We start from the raw sequence: 15120 nt of genomic DNA, 5'->3' as shown, positions 1-15120 counted from the left end.
AACGGAAATGCTTTTCTACTCTGTCTTCAGTTTTCAGCGAATTTTGATGCATGAAAAGTTTTATTTACAAACGTATAATATCTTTATTTCGCAATCTTCAAGCAAACTTATAACAGAGGAGTTACGTTTTATTCAGACTCTCCTGAATCTAACCTTACATTATGATTTAGATGTACTACTAATAGAATTGTAAGTATTCTGTCTACTGTCATCCTATTTGAGGCCCGGTACGGCACTAGCATTAATCAAATGCAACCGTTTTTTTCCTTTTTCTTCTAGTTTCGGCATTGATTGCTCAGTGTTCCATGGGGAACTCAATGCCTTTTCTGAGCAGATTCATTTTTCAGTATTCAAAGCGGTCAGTTCCGATGGTGAACTAGTTATCTGTGGCATTTCGCGTCGAAAAACTGCTTTGTACAGGAAAGCAATGCTAAACGCGGCCGATAATGGTCCAACCCAGTACACCCAGTGGGCGGTCCAGTCGCCGTTCCACAGGACGGGCCCCAGAGAACGAGCCGGGTTCATACTGGCACCGGTATAGGGACCCTGCAAATAGGATAATTGTTAGCTTACTGCAGTGGAAATTGATAATTTAAATGAAACCTACGGCAGCGACGGCCAGACAACCGATGGTGAAACCGAATTTCAGCGCAACCGAATCGTGATGTTTGGCATTTCGGGGATCCCAGACGCCACAGCAAACCAGCACCAGTACTCCGCTAACCAAGTATTCAATTCCGACAGCTTGAGCCACAGTGATTCTAGAATTTGGCGTTGTCGCACAGAAGCCTGCTCCGGTTTCCAATGCACTAGAGAACACATCCGCCGGGGTGAGCAATTTCAATGCACCGAAACCCATAAAAGCTCCCAGGATCTGGGCTACAACGTAACCAAGTGCCATCTGTAATGTTGGCGTAAAGATGTTTAGATGTTCTCAAGCACAGGGCAGCCGTTATTTCATTACCTTGGTAGAAACCATTTCATAAATCCAAGCGGCAACGGTGACCGTCGGGTTGAGGTGGGCACCGGAAACGCAACCGAATATTTGTACGATGATCATCACCACTAGACCGAAGTTTATGGCCGCTTCGAAGTGACCCGGCAAATGGCCCAGTCCGGAAACACAGCCCATGCATCCCAGTAGCACCAGCAGTGCCGTTCCGATCAGTTCCGCCAGAAGAATGGCAATGTTGTCCAGTGTGGATTTTTTCATGATGATCTGTAAAGGGGAAAATGAGTTGTAATGACTTGCTTAGGAAACCATTCGGACGGGTCAGAGAGTTCGACTTCGATTAGATGCTAATCAGAACATATGTACTCAAGTAGTATTGATTTTTATTATTTCACTATTTCACGCTGGTAGCTTATCAATTAATAGAGGATTACATCCCATTTAAGGCGGTAAGCGATTGATTTTTGTTTTGCTGATTCAACAGCTTTCATCACGGAAGGTTTCAAGACGCTTCGAGTGGTCCTTGTATAGTTTCGAGTATATCATATCAAATCTGGAATGCGTTTAATACAACTTAGAGATTGATTCCCACAGGCTGTTGACTTAGTAGCGCTACTTTCGTAGACTAATGACTTTTATTGGTTTGATAACATTGAGTAAACAGTATCGGTTGTGTGTGTGTGTGCGAAAACACAAAACTGTATTTTGAGTGCACTTTATCTTAAGTGGTTATTTATTGACTAATTATCTACAATAAGAGTGTTGATAGTTACCTTTTGTGCAGTAAATATTCATATGTGTTTTGTACTTGAATTATTGGTACATAAGCAGTACAAATTGAACTGCCACGGCAACCTAACAGTTCGCTATTTGCGACGACCAGTCAGTCGTCAGTTCAATTTGATGGTCTACGTATGTGTTCAGGAATGACCGATGAAGTAATTCGAAAGGACGACCACTGCATAACCAGAGTGAATTCTCGTGATACTAACACATTTATTCAGAATTTCAAACAATCTTAGAACAATTCAAATTACTTCGTAACCTTCTCTGACATCGTTGAAAATATCTATAGTTCATGAAAATTACTAGAATTAACTTTTATCGGTGACCAACGGGAAACCAGATTAAAAAAAAACACGTTTAATCTACCTAACATCCACCTTTTTATCAATCCGCATGTGTTTTTTGCATGAATATTCTCCGGGTATTCAAATTTTCAGGATATTATTCAAATAACCATCGTTTCAAACGACACACAGTGGTTCGAATCAATAAAAACGTGGACATAAATCTGTAGCTGCCAAACCGTTCTTTTAATGCATATAGTTGCTTTGAAGAAATTATTTACAAATATATACCGCGTAATTTGATCCTATCATTAATTGTTCATGGCCTACTTTGACAAAAAATGTAACCATAACTTTTTTTTCCGAAGAGATAGAAATTTTTTTTCTTCTACAAAGTTTTAGAACTATTAAAAATAATTTACTTTGTCAAATATACCAAAAGTCTAGGTCGCACCGTTTCGGATATACAAAGCGTTTTTATGGCAACCCCCTTAAAATTAGTTTTTTATTCATAAATTGTTTCGAGTTATTTTGTTATGCATACTTTGTTTGGAATAATTGTAGAATTTATAAAATCGCATATTTTTGTTGAAGATAGTGCATAGGTTTGTTCTCTCCTGGCAAAGTTATGCAACATTTTACCTTTTTTTACCTAGGATAAAACCTTGCACCGAAGCGAAATATGCAACTTTATGCAGCTGATTTTTACAAAATTTGTAGGAAAAGATGTGCCCAATATCATAAAAAAAAATCTAAGTGGAACTCGGTGGAACTTTTTTTTAGGTCTTTTCAAAGGTCTAAACAATTGCATCGAGTTCCACTTAAATTTTTTCTAATATTGTTAATTGTTAAAAAGTAAAGAAAACAAAAATCACAACAATTTGCTTAAGTTGCACGTATAAGCATGAACTTGCTTGTTTATGCGTGTTTACGCGCACTTTGTAGTAGATATTTAGGTAATAGAGGTAGATTCTTCATAGATAAGTCCAATAAAACTGTTTTAAAATAAAGTTAATATATCTCCAAAAATAATTTTTTCACATTGTTTATATCTTCAGCAAAAATAATTCAAATATTTTTTGCTTCAAAATGAGATAGAAAACAAACATTTTTTGGTGAAAAAAAAATTATTTTTATTCGAAATTGGAACTACCCCCTTAACAAAAATTAAGGTGCCACTTTCAAAAGAAGCGTAAAATAATCTTGTAAAACTTTTTCTAAGACACGTTAGCTCTCAAAAATCAGAGAAAGTCAGTACATACTTTTGACCGTCTTTTTCCAGTTTTGGACCACTGTGCGTCGTGTAAATTTCATTATTTTTATCTGTGCAGTATCGTCTTATCTAAGTAGAAATGATACACTGATGAAGGTTGCAAATAGCATACCGAAATACCAGTATCTGTGTCCGTTAATATTATAAATCGAACGAACATCGTTTGCCAGATCTTTCTTGCTATTGGTACCGTTATTGAAAATTTCCAACGAAACAAGATCTACATCCGAAACTTCTACCTAACTCTAAGAATATTGACAATCCCTTGGACGTTCATGGCAGCTCATTTTAAATACTGATACAGTCGTTTTAAATTAACTCACCGAAAACAATTGTTGAAACTCGATGATCGCTGCAAAATTCTTGCCACTCTCTGAATTAAAAATTACGTTGCACTTCACAAAAGACTTGTTTCCACTTCCATGCATTGTGTGAAAAGTATAAACAATTCGCTCAAATTCAAGGTTAAACATGGGATGTTGTCTTACAACATGGTTGTCTATTCTGTCTAATACAGAATCGATTGTGCAATAACGCACTGCATCGAAGGAATTGTTATATTTTTTCATTTTTTCCATGAACAATGAAAAAGCGAAAGCAAAAATGAAACAAACCATCCGCAGATCGGCAAGTTTTTGCCACAACACATTCAAACTTTGTCTTCTTAGATAGGTCAGATGTCAGATCAGTTTATGGCACAATTGATCTGCTAGATAGGGAAAAGTGCTATAAAGTTTATACGGATTTATACGGATAAAATGCTTATTTAGTCGACGAAAAATTTTAAAAGTTGTCAAATCAGCTGTTTTTCAAAGAACGGCGAATCTAACATTGACAGCAAATGGAGAAAATCATAGATTAATGTTTTGACTTTGGTTTCATCGTGTTTAGAAATTATCGTATATTCTCAGATCAATTTATGATAAGTCGATGAATTATTAGTTTATCTTCAAAAGGCATGCAAATGTTACCACTTTCCTTCTATATCCACTGAATAAATCAACATAAAAAGAGTTTCGCCCTTTTTCGATTTGTTTACTTTTATGCTTTCTGTGTGAATTGTAAAGATACGCCCTTGCGCATTTTTCATGAAATTGGCTGGTTTTCGCGACTAAGACAAATCTGCGAGTAATTTCATTGTTTCCTTTACTATTTTCAGTAGTAAAAAGTTCGGAAACCATCTAAAATAAAAAAAATAAAAAGTTGCGCAATTCCTAACTAGCAATTGAAGTATCGCCCTGTTTGTTGGCATGGTACACGGAGGGCGAAATTTGCGTAAACAAATGTAATGACAGTTTCGCCCTGTATAGTTCTTTGTATTACTAAGGTTGAGATTTATGTAGAATACGAATTTTTAAGCAACATTGTAGGATTTTGAAGCATATATTGGTAGGAGAGAGATTTGTTTACTTTTGTAAGATTTGTCCTTTTTTGGAAAACAGTTGAAATGATATTATCAGATCATCTTCGCTTATCTTTGATTGGGTTGACTACTTTAAAATAAGTCGAATTGCTTGTAAAGATTAGTCCAGACGATTACTGGACTATAGGATAGTTGTTCTGGCCATAGGTGATAAAAGTATTACTACCACAGTAATAAAATAATTAGGGTTTATAGTACGCGAAGTTCAGATTTGTGCTCTGTTGATTGCCAACTAAGCAGAGACAGGACTCCAACTATTTGAGTTTTATATATTTAAAACGGAAGTGTTTCCTTTACTTTTAAATGACCGGCTGAATGCAAAAAATGTATAAGAACAATTTTGTTTACAAACCCCGTTTAAGTATTTTCGAATGCAAAAACCAGATAAAACCAAACTGGTTCTATCAAAACTGATGGTTGTATCCGATTTTTGTACTCCAAGTAAAGGGTGATTTTTTAAGAGCTTGAGAACTTTTTTAAACAATAAAACGCATAAAATTTGCAAAATCTCATCGGTTCTTTATTTTAAACGTTAGATTGGTACATGACATTTACTTTTTGAAGATAATTTCATTTAAATGTTGACCGCGGCTGCGTCTTAGGTGGTCCATTCGGAAAGTCCAATTTTGGGCAACTTTTTCGAGCATTTCGGCCGGAATAGCCCGAATTTCTTCGGAAATGTTGTCTTCCAAAGCTGGAATAGTTACTGGCTTATTTCTGTAGACTTTAGACTTGACGTAGCCCCACAAAAAATAGTCTAAAGGCGTCAAATCGCATGATCTTGGTGGCCAACTTACCGGTCCATTTCTTGAGATGAATTGTTCTCCGAAGTTTTCCCTCAAAATGGCCATAGAATCGCGAGCTGTGTGGCATGTAGCGCCATCTTGTTGAAACCACATGTCAACCAAGTTCAGTTCTTCCATTTTTGGCAACAAAAAGTTTGTTAGCATCGAACGATAGCGATCGCCATTCACTGTAACGTTGCGTCCAACAGCATCTTTGAAAAAATACGGTCCAATGATTCCACCAGCGTACAAACCACACCAAACAGTGCATTTTTCGGGATGCATGGGCAGTTCTTGAACGGCTTCTGGTTGCTCTTCACTCCAAATGCGGCAATTTTGCTTATTTACGTAGCCATTCAACCAGAAATGAGCCTCATCGCTGAACAAAATTTGTCGATAAAAAAGCGGATTTTCCGAACGGACCACCTAAGACGCAGCCGCGGTCAACATTTAAATGAAATTATCTTCAAAAAGTAAATGTCATGTACCAATCTAACGTTTAAAATAAAGAACCGATGAGATTTTGCAAATTTTATGCGTTTTATTGTTTAAAAAAGTTCTCAAGCTCTTAAAAAATCACCCTTTATTTTGTATTAAAAGTTTTCTTGTCCGGTTCTTGTTTTGAAAAATCATTTATTATTTTCTTTGTATTTTCTCATAGTAAAACATTTCAAGAATATTCTGTGAACTTTTCAAGCCTATCGGAACAAAACTCAACAAGTTATAGGCCTTTATCTTTGCTTATCTCATACTGCGAAGAAGTGAGAGCTCGGCACACAGGCCCAAAATTTCTGCTTCGATTGACCTAAAAACATTACAAAACATTCTTGAAAAGTTTCATTATAACAAATTATAAAAGAAAAACCTGTTTTAATCCACCTAGTGGTGAAATGCTGCTTTTCTCATGTATAATATTGTGGTATTCTATTCAACATTTTACTCTTCGATTTTTGAAAGAAACTAAGAGATTGTTTGTGTATGAACTAGTATAACGTACAGAATGAAACAGTGCTTTGCTCGCGTAGGTCATACTTAAGAAAACGAAGAAACGGCACCGGAACCCGAGAACCGATATAATCTAAGTCGGTTCGTACGGCCAAAAACTAACATGACGTACAAACTCTACTAGTTTTTATTCAAATTTTGAAGATTTTATACAATTTTACCATCGCACACTAAATGACGATTTCAATGTTTGTTGTATCCGAAAATATGCATTAATTTATTGGTAGGACCATAAGACCTTTCGTTTGACCCTAAGATTGGGAATAACGGTTTTGAGTCCAGTTTACAACATTTTTTTCCGGTTTTTGTTCCACCAGTTCAAGTGACGGTGTACAATATTCAACACACTTTACCCTATAACTCAGGTGCTTCCGGAACCGAAGACCGGGAACCAGGATAACCGGAATCAACATTTTTAGTTGCCTACTGATAATGGCTATCGATTTGTGTAGTTTTGAGACGGGTTTAGAATTTTTTTTACGTTTTTTGTTTTTCACTGGTTTAAGTGACGGTGTGCAATATTGAACACATATTACCCATTAACTCCGGAACCGGAAGTCGGATCCGAATAAAATTCCGTATGGGACCAGAAGACCTTTCATTTAAATCTTATTATTATTATTATTATATCGTTTATTTATACCCGGCTTTAACCTAGTTGCGGTCGTTCACCTGGTATATTTGAATCTAAGTTTGTGGCAATAGGTCAAACCATCGCTGAGAAAAGTGAGTGAGATTCATTTTGGTATATATGACCACTATTTCCGGTGCTTCCGGAACCGGAGACCGGGAACTAGGATGGCCGAAATCAGCTTTTTTAGTTGTCTACTGATAATGGTTATCGATTTGTGTAGTTTTGAGACCAGTTTAGAAAATTTTTTACGTTTATTGTTTCGCCGGTTTAAGTGACGATGTACAATTTTGAACACACTTTACCCTATAACTACGAAACCGGAAGTCGGATCCGGATGAAATTCAGGAATTCCGTATGGGACCATAATCTTCCGCCTTTAGCTGTTTCATTGCCCGTTGATTGTGAAAGCGTTTCATGTGATACCCAGCTTATTGTCGAATCAATGCCATTGAACTACCGAAAAATTGATTTTACTGCCTTTCAAGCATATTTGCAGGATGTTAATTGGTCTGTTTTGTATGAAATCGATAACGTGAATGAGATGACTTCGCTATTCTGTGATGTTTTGTTTCAATGGCTCAGTTCTAATCTTCCATTAGCAAAACGACCCCAGAGTACTTACGTAAACTCAAGCGATCTCGTAATGCCTGGCAACGCAAACATCGTCGTTTTCATAATGCTGAGACACAAAGAATGTTCAAATACTCCAGTGAAAGTTATCGTAAATTGAACGCGCGGCTATACAAAGATTATGTCATGCGAGTTCAAACTGACCTTCGACGGAATCCCAAGAAGTTCTGGACATTTGTCAACTCAAAGCGAAAATGTTCATCAATTCCTCCTAATGTTTGTCTCGATGGCGTGGAGTCTAACTCAACGGTGGATTCGTGCGAGCTGTTCGCAACATTTTTCGCTTCGGTATTTGCTGAAAATACTGCTTCCGACGCCGAAGCTGATGTCGCTGCTATGGACGTTCCTGAAAATTTAGTGCGTATGGATACGTTTATAATTACTCCTGAAATGATTCTTGCCGCTGCGAAGAAACTGAAAAAATCGTATTCGGCAGGACCTGATGGAATACCCGCTGCAGTTTACACTAATTGTACTGCTGCTTTAGCTGAGCCTCTGTGCATTATTTTCAACAAATCTTTCGAGCAAGCCATTTTTCCTGAGATTTGGAAGCAATCCTTCATGTTCCCTGTATTCAAGAGTGGTGACCGTCGTAATGTAAGAAACTATCGAGGCATAACAAGTTTATCTGCTGCTTCAAAGCTTTTTGAAATAATTGTAAGCAATGAGATGCTCTTTCGCACTAAACATTATATCTCACCTGCATTTCGCGTATGGAGGAAAAGGTACAAATCGATGCGGTATACACGGATCTAAAAGCAGCGTTTGACCGAATAGACCACCGAATACTCCTTCGAAAGATGTCGCGATTAGGTGGAACTCAAAAGTTCATTGATTGGTTATACTCTTACTTGTGTGGTAGAGTTTTACGAATAAAATTGGGCTCGAGCGTTTCATCTCAGTTTACGAATGTGTCAGAAGTACCTCAAGGCAGCAATATGGGTCCGCTTCTGTTCTCTTTGTTTTTCAATGATGCTATTTTGCTGCTCAGTAACGGCTGCAGATTAGTTTACGCTGATGATTTGAAATTGTACCATGTAATTCGATCTATTGACGACTGTGTCCGGCTCCAACAGCTCCTCGATACATTTGTTGCTTGGTTCAAAAGAAACTGGCTGATTATCAGTACTGCGAAATGTCAGGTCATAACGTTCCACCGAATACAGAATCCATTGTATTTTGATTATCAAATTGACGGACAAACGCTCCAAAGAGTTGATCATGTTAACGACCTTGGTGTTTTGTTGGATGCCAAACTTACATTCAACCTACATCGCTCAACTTTGATTTCAAAAGCAACACGGCAACTGGGTTTTATTGCCAAAATCGGACGTGATTTCAAAGATCCCCATTGCTTGAAGGCATTGTACTGTTCATTGGTTCGACCGCTACTTGAGAATGCTAGTTTAGTTTGGAGCCCGTATCAGATTGTTTGGAACTTACGGATTGAACGTGTTCAGAAAAGATTTGTCCGACTGGCTCTAAGAAATCTTCCCTGGCAAAACCCGCTTGACCTTCCACCGTACCCCGATCGATGTCGTCTGATAGGTCTTGATTCATTGGAACGGCGCAGGAAAATTCAACAAGCTGTGTTTGTGGCAAAACTAATCAATGGCGATATCGACTCACCGCAACTTTTGTCTCTACTTGATTTCCGTGCCACGCAACGATTGCTGCGTTCTACTAGTCTACTTCAACCGAGATATCATCGAACGACGTTCGGATTCCATGAACCGATAACTACATGTATAAGAACATTTTCCACTGTTGAAAATCTTTTCGATTTTAATGAACCGACACATAAGTTTATTCAGAAAGTGTTGCGATCGAATATTTTATAACTTGACTGATATATTCATTAAGACTTATTATATTGTCAGATGAATAAATGGAATAAATAAATAAATAAATAAATAAATAAATAAATAATCTAAGTTTTTCAAAATCGGTTCAGCCATTTCCGAGAATGCCTAGTGAGATTATTTGTCACATACACACTCACAAACACACACACAGCCATTGCTCAGCTCGATGAACTGAGTCGAATGGTATATGACACTTGGCCTCCGGGCCCATTTTTACTAGTCGGTTTTTTAAGGTTTTGCATAATCTTTCTATACTATAAGAAAGGCAAAAGTACGATTTTTTGATAATGTTACCCCCCTTGAGCAATAAATTGTTTCCATTGATTCTATAGACAAAAAACTTTTTATTCGAAAGCAGGTTTTGAAAGTCCGTGTCCATCGTCATTCAAAAACTTTTGAACCATTTTAGTCAAATTTTACACACACTTTCTACATGTAATAAACCAGACCCCAACGTTTTCCTTTTCGTTGTTTGTTACTTTGGTTATTTGGGTTTTACAGCAAATGGCGGATTTCTCGTGAAAAAACGTAGTTTTCACTTTGAACAACCACCAAAAATTCACAAAATTTAAAAAAAAAATCGAACAGAAACGTTGGGGTCTAGAAAAACTTCTACTCTATCTATGCTGCTTTGATTTATTCACTTCTTATTAGTCTGCGCTGAGATACAATTGACACCGCAAATCATGAGTTTTAAGAAGCGTTCCCAAAAATACCTCTTCACCGACTTGTTTCTCAATATTTTTGCACGAATTTTCAATTGATACTTTTTATCATGCAAAACATTTGAATTTATTTTGTTGTACGATAATTCATGAAAAAAATCTCATAAACGAAGATTTTTTTCATCATTTAGACCCTACCCATCCTTCTTTACTGAAGCTTCCCATCTAGTCGAAGCTGATAACAAGTTGTTGTGCGTCTGAGATTTTCACTTTATTACTTCTCGCGAGTGGTTACTGAAGAAGCTCGTGATAACGGAATTGTGATGCGATCGTAGAGCTTTTATTAATGGTAATAAAAATCTTGTGATGGTTGTTACCTACCTGCACTTTGATAACACGTATTTTTTATTGTGCCTATGGCGTAAAGAACCAAACATACCGTCGTGCTTGTAACCATGCGCCAACTTATTTATATCAATGCGAAATATTTTTTCGAAAATACTTTTTTAAGTTTGTTGCTACGGAAAGGTGATGATCACAATTATCCTCCTCTACGACATTAACAAACCTCAGTAATTGACTATAAGTCACTTCTATACTGATTCTTGTTTTGTGAGTAGGCTTTATTTTAATGCAAACACATACAATGAAGAGCGGAATTCCTATGAAAACCGGGAACTTATGTATACAAAACTATCGTCTCTGTTTGGAGAAGCCATGAATGGCTTGCAAAACAGGAATAATCAGACGTGGTTCATAGTTAATCGAAGTTTTGACCACCAATTATCTAAAATATATAACCTAATCTATTCGAGTAAATGCGTAGAGATATTCTCAAGCATTAGGTGTAATGATATAGAAAATCTGTGTATGGTTTTATTTTATCGTGTTTTGTATTCGCACACTTATATAGAGAACAAAGTAGTCCTACGTCAATCATGAGTATATAATACGAAATAAAACACCCAAGTTTTAATACTAAGCTCCTTATTTTTGCTCCTATTATATAGAATATAAAATGAAACTCTTGTTTTTTCAATTATAATTTAAAATTTCATTATTGTCATTTCAATCATTTCAACCGCTCGAGACATGGAACTCACGGAATAGCATCAATATTTTAGAAACTATTAGCAACTGAACTCACAACACCATTACACTATCTCATTAACGTTTTTCTATGAACAACAATATTTTCAGAAACATGGAAATCCTCCTTTTTATTACTGGTCTTTAAATCAGTCTCAAAATCAGACGTACGTAATTATCGAGGGACTACCATTATCTCGTGCATTACAAAATTGTTTTTTTTGTTTTGATTATAGATGTTTTAACCATAATGTCATTCGCCTCTTCGAGCCAAAAATACTTCCTGACTCTATGTACGGGGCTGGGAATCGAACTCAGGTGGCCTGCGTGAAAGGCATCGACTAACCCATCAAGCTATACTCGTCCCCCAAATTTGTTTGAAAAAAACTGATCAATGGAAAAATATTTCAACAAGTAAAAATTACATAACCCCTAACCAACATGGCTTTTTCAAAGGTCGTTCTACTTCAATAAATCTCTTGGAATTTATTGTATTCACTTTGGAAGCCATGGAAAATGGAAACTAAAGCTTGCTTCAGATAGAATTGGAACAAAGACAATGGCCTGTATTTCAGTTATTGATTATCGAATTCAAGACCTTTTTTATACAAATGTAGCGTTTTTTCATACTTTTAAGAAAAAATACGGATAAAATTATTCGTCACGATTTCGAAGGTATTCTCGAATTTTTCTTGTAACACGGCTCATTAGGCGTCGCACACCTTCTTCGTCCATCGTTTTAGCTATCTTATTGCACCAGGTCGTCATCTGATTGATGTCTTTGACAACCTTTCCCTTTGCCTTGAGTCTCCTCTTCATGGTTGCCCAATATTTCTCAATAGGCCGGAACTGGGGTCAGTTGGATGGGTTAAGGTTTTTTCGGAACAAACTGGACCCCTTTCTCTGCATACCATTCTCGGACGACTTTGCTGTAATGACAGCTTGTCAAATCTGGCCAAAACATTACGGGATGGTCGTGGGATCGAATGAACGACAAACTTCGTTTTTGAAGACACTCTTTTTGGTATAGTTCCGATGTCATTGTCTTATTTGCAACGACAACTTTCGTTTTTTTGCCACTGCTGCAAATGTCCTGCCAAATCATAAATTTTCTTGCAGATCTGTCCGCTTTCAATTTGAATTTGGCTGGAACATCCCCCCGAGCCATAGCCAAGTAAAATTTATGACCAGGGATTTACCCGAAGTCAGCCTTGACATAGCTTGAGTAGCATGTTAAGTAGCTGTCCTGTATTTTTCTACTGATGCTGCAATTTATCAAGTTAGTTTATATCACTATTCTAGTAACTATTGTGTTATGAAAAAAGCGCATTTTCTCTGTGTTGTGCAACATACTTTCAAGTTCATTCGTTATTACGAACACGTTTACAAAAACATGCAAACTTAATTTCTAATGAAAAAAGTTTCACATTTGATTTTCAATACAACGGCTCTTAACACAAACATGTATCTTGTTAAATAATGTGTTCATGAAAAATTATAATGCAACATATTGTAGAATTGATCTTTAGTGTTTTGATAATGAAAAATCGACAACGAACTGCTTTTTTATGGTGAAACATGTATTCGTATGCCCGAAATTTTCAAGCGCCTTTGAATTAACGTGTTTTGATAATTCTAAACTAATTTCTGTGAAAATTACAGCCTATTATTTTTAATGAGAATCATCGGAATGTTGTTTAACATACTACACGTTTTGCCTTTCTTATATAGAAAGGTTATGCAATCACTTGAAAAACCGACTAGTGAAAATTGTCATATACCATTCGACTCAGTTCATCGAGCTGAGCAATGTCTGTGTGTGTGTGTGTGTATGTGTGTGTGTGTATGTGTCAAATAATCTCACTAGGTTTTCTCGGAGATGGCTGAACCGATTTTGACAAACTTAGATTCAAATGAAAGGTCTCGTGGTCCCATACGGAATTCCTGAATTTCATCTCGATCCGACTTCCGGTTCCGGAGTTATAGGGTAAAGTGTGTTCAACATTGTACATCGTCACTTAAACCGGCGAAACAAAACACGTAAAAAAAATTCTAAACTGGTCTCAAAACTACACAAATCGGTAGTCATTATCAGTAGGCAACTAAACAAACCGATTCCGGCTATCCTGGTTCCCGGTATCCGGTTCCGGAAGTACCGGAAATAGTGGTCGTATATACCAAAATGGATCTCACTCACTTTTCTCAGCGATGGTTTGACCGATTTCCACAAACTTAGATTCAAATGAAACGTCTTCTAGTTCCATACGGAATTCCTGAATTTCATCCGGATCCGACTTCTGGTTCCGGAGTTATAGGGTAAAGTGTGGTCAATATTGTACACCGTCACATAAACCGGCGAAAGAAAACACGTAAAAAATTTTCTAAACTGGTCCTAAAACTACACAAATCGATAGTCATTATCAGTAAGCAACTAAACAAACAGATTCCGGCTAACCTGGTTCCCGGTATCCGGTTCCGGAAGTACCGGAAATAGTGGTCGTATATACCAAAATGGATCTCACTCACTTTTCTCAGCGATGGTTTGACCGATTTCCACAAACTTAGATTCAAATGAAACGTCTTCTGGTTCCATACGGAATTCCTGAATTCCATCCGGATCCGAATTCCGGTTCCGGAGTTATAGGGTAAAGTGTGTTCAATATTGTACACCGTCACTTAAATTGGCGAAACAAAAACCGTAAAAATGTTATAAACTGGACTCTAAACGGTTATTCCTAATCTTAGTGTCAATTGAAAGGTCTTATGGTCCTACCAAAAATTATTACATATTTTTGGATGCAACAAACATTTAAATCGTGATTTAGAGTGCGTACTAGTAGAGTTTGTATGTCACTTTAGTTGGTGGCCGTACGAACCGACTTTGATTATACCGGTTCTCGGGTTCCGGTGCCTGAAGTGCATATAATAGTGAACCCACTTCGTTTTCTTAAGGATGACCTACGCAATCAAAGCACTGTTTTATTCTGTATGTTGTACTAGGTAATGCACAAACAATCTCTTGGTTTCTTTCAAAAATCGAAACAAAAATTTTTGAATAGAATACAACAATATTATACATGAGAAAGGCATCATTACACCACTAGGTGGATTAAAACAGGTTTTTTAAACACCATTCCGATGATTCTCATTAAAAATTCTTTTAAATTCTCAGACGATTTTGATCAAACAAATGTGTAAACCTGAAATAAATTTTTCTTGAATATTTTTCAATACGGCATCAATGGTAACAGTGAGTTGAATAAAAAACGGTTCACCCAACGTAATGACATATATTATGTTAATAACAGGAAACATTAACATGTTAATATTTCGGAAAGAATTGCTCTACGTTTTGTTTTTTATCAGTTTAAATCTTCTAGTTGAATTAAACAACAATACAGTATAGTCATTCATCTTAGCGGGTCCGACTTTTGTGATACGCACTGTAGGTATTATTTTGGTAAGTCCGTGTGCTGGAGTTGCAAAAACAAGTTGCACAAACGGTTGTATATAACTATGGGAGTAACTATGATGAAATCAACTTTTCGTTCAATATCTTCAAAAAGTGATGTCAGGTCTGCTTATTTGTTTTCGCGAGATTAAAACCGAATACAATTTAGCTGATTGATTTTTGTTTTCATTGCGTATGTAATGCTGTATTCCTGCAACTTTTATGATAATAATCTCATGTCTGCAAGTTTTGCGTTCAATTCAAACAGATAAATCTTG

General features: G+C 36.7%; 1 protein-coding gene across 2 annotated transcripts in view; it reads right to left on the bottom strand.

The window, feature by feature from the left end:
* Positions 1–84: 84 nt before the first annotated feature.
* LOC131436502 (aquaporin-like) overlaps positions 85–15120 on the bottom strand; it is a 29911-nt gene continuing 14875 nt past the window's right edge. The window contains exons 1-4 of one of the 2 annotated variants that reach the window (XM_058605233.1): positions 3619–3751; positions 965–1219; positions 608–901; positions 85–546 (exon numbers count right to left, since the gene is read on the bottom strand). In XM_058605233.1, coding sequence (XP_058461216.1) covers positions 337–546; positions 608–901; positions 965–1219; positions 3619–3723 — 864 coding nt within the window. In that variant the 5' untranslated portion in view covers positions 3724–3751 and the 3' untranslated portion in view covers positions 85–336. Of the gene's footprint in view, positions 547–607; positions 902–964; positions 1220–3618; positions 3752–15120 lie in introns of those variants that run through there. The other variant, XM_058605235.1, reaches the window with a different exon arrangement.

Source organism: Malaya genurostris, chromosome 3, assembly GCF_030247185.1.
Source record: "Malaya genurostris strain Urasoe2022 chromosome 3, Malgen_1.1, whole genome shotgun sequence".
Lineage (NCBI taxonomy): Eukaryota > Metazoa > Arthropoda > Insecta > Diptera > Culicidae > Malaya > Malaya genurostris.
This window is presented reverse-complemented; position numbering and strand designations above follow the sequence as displayed.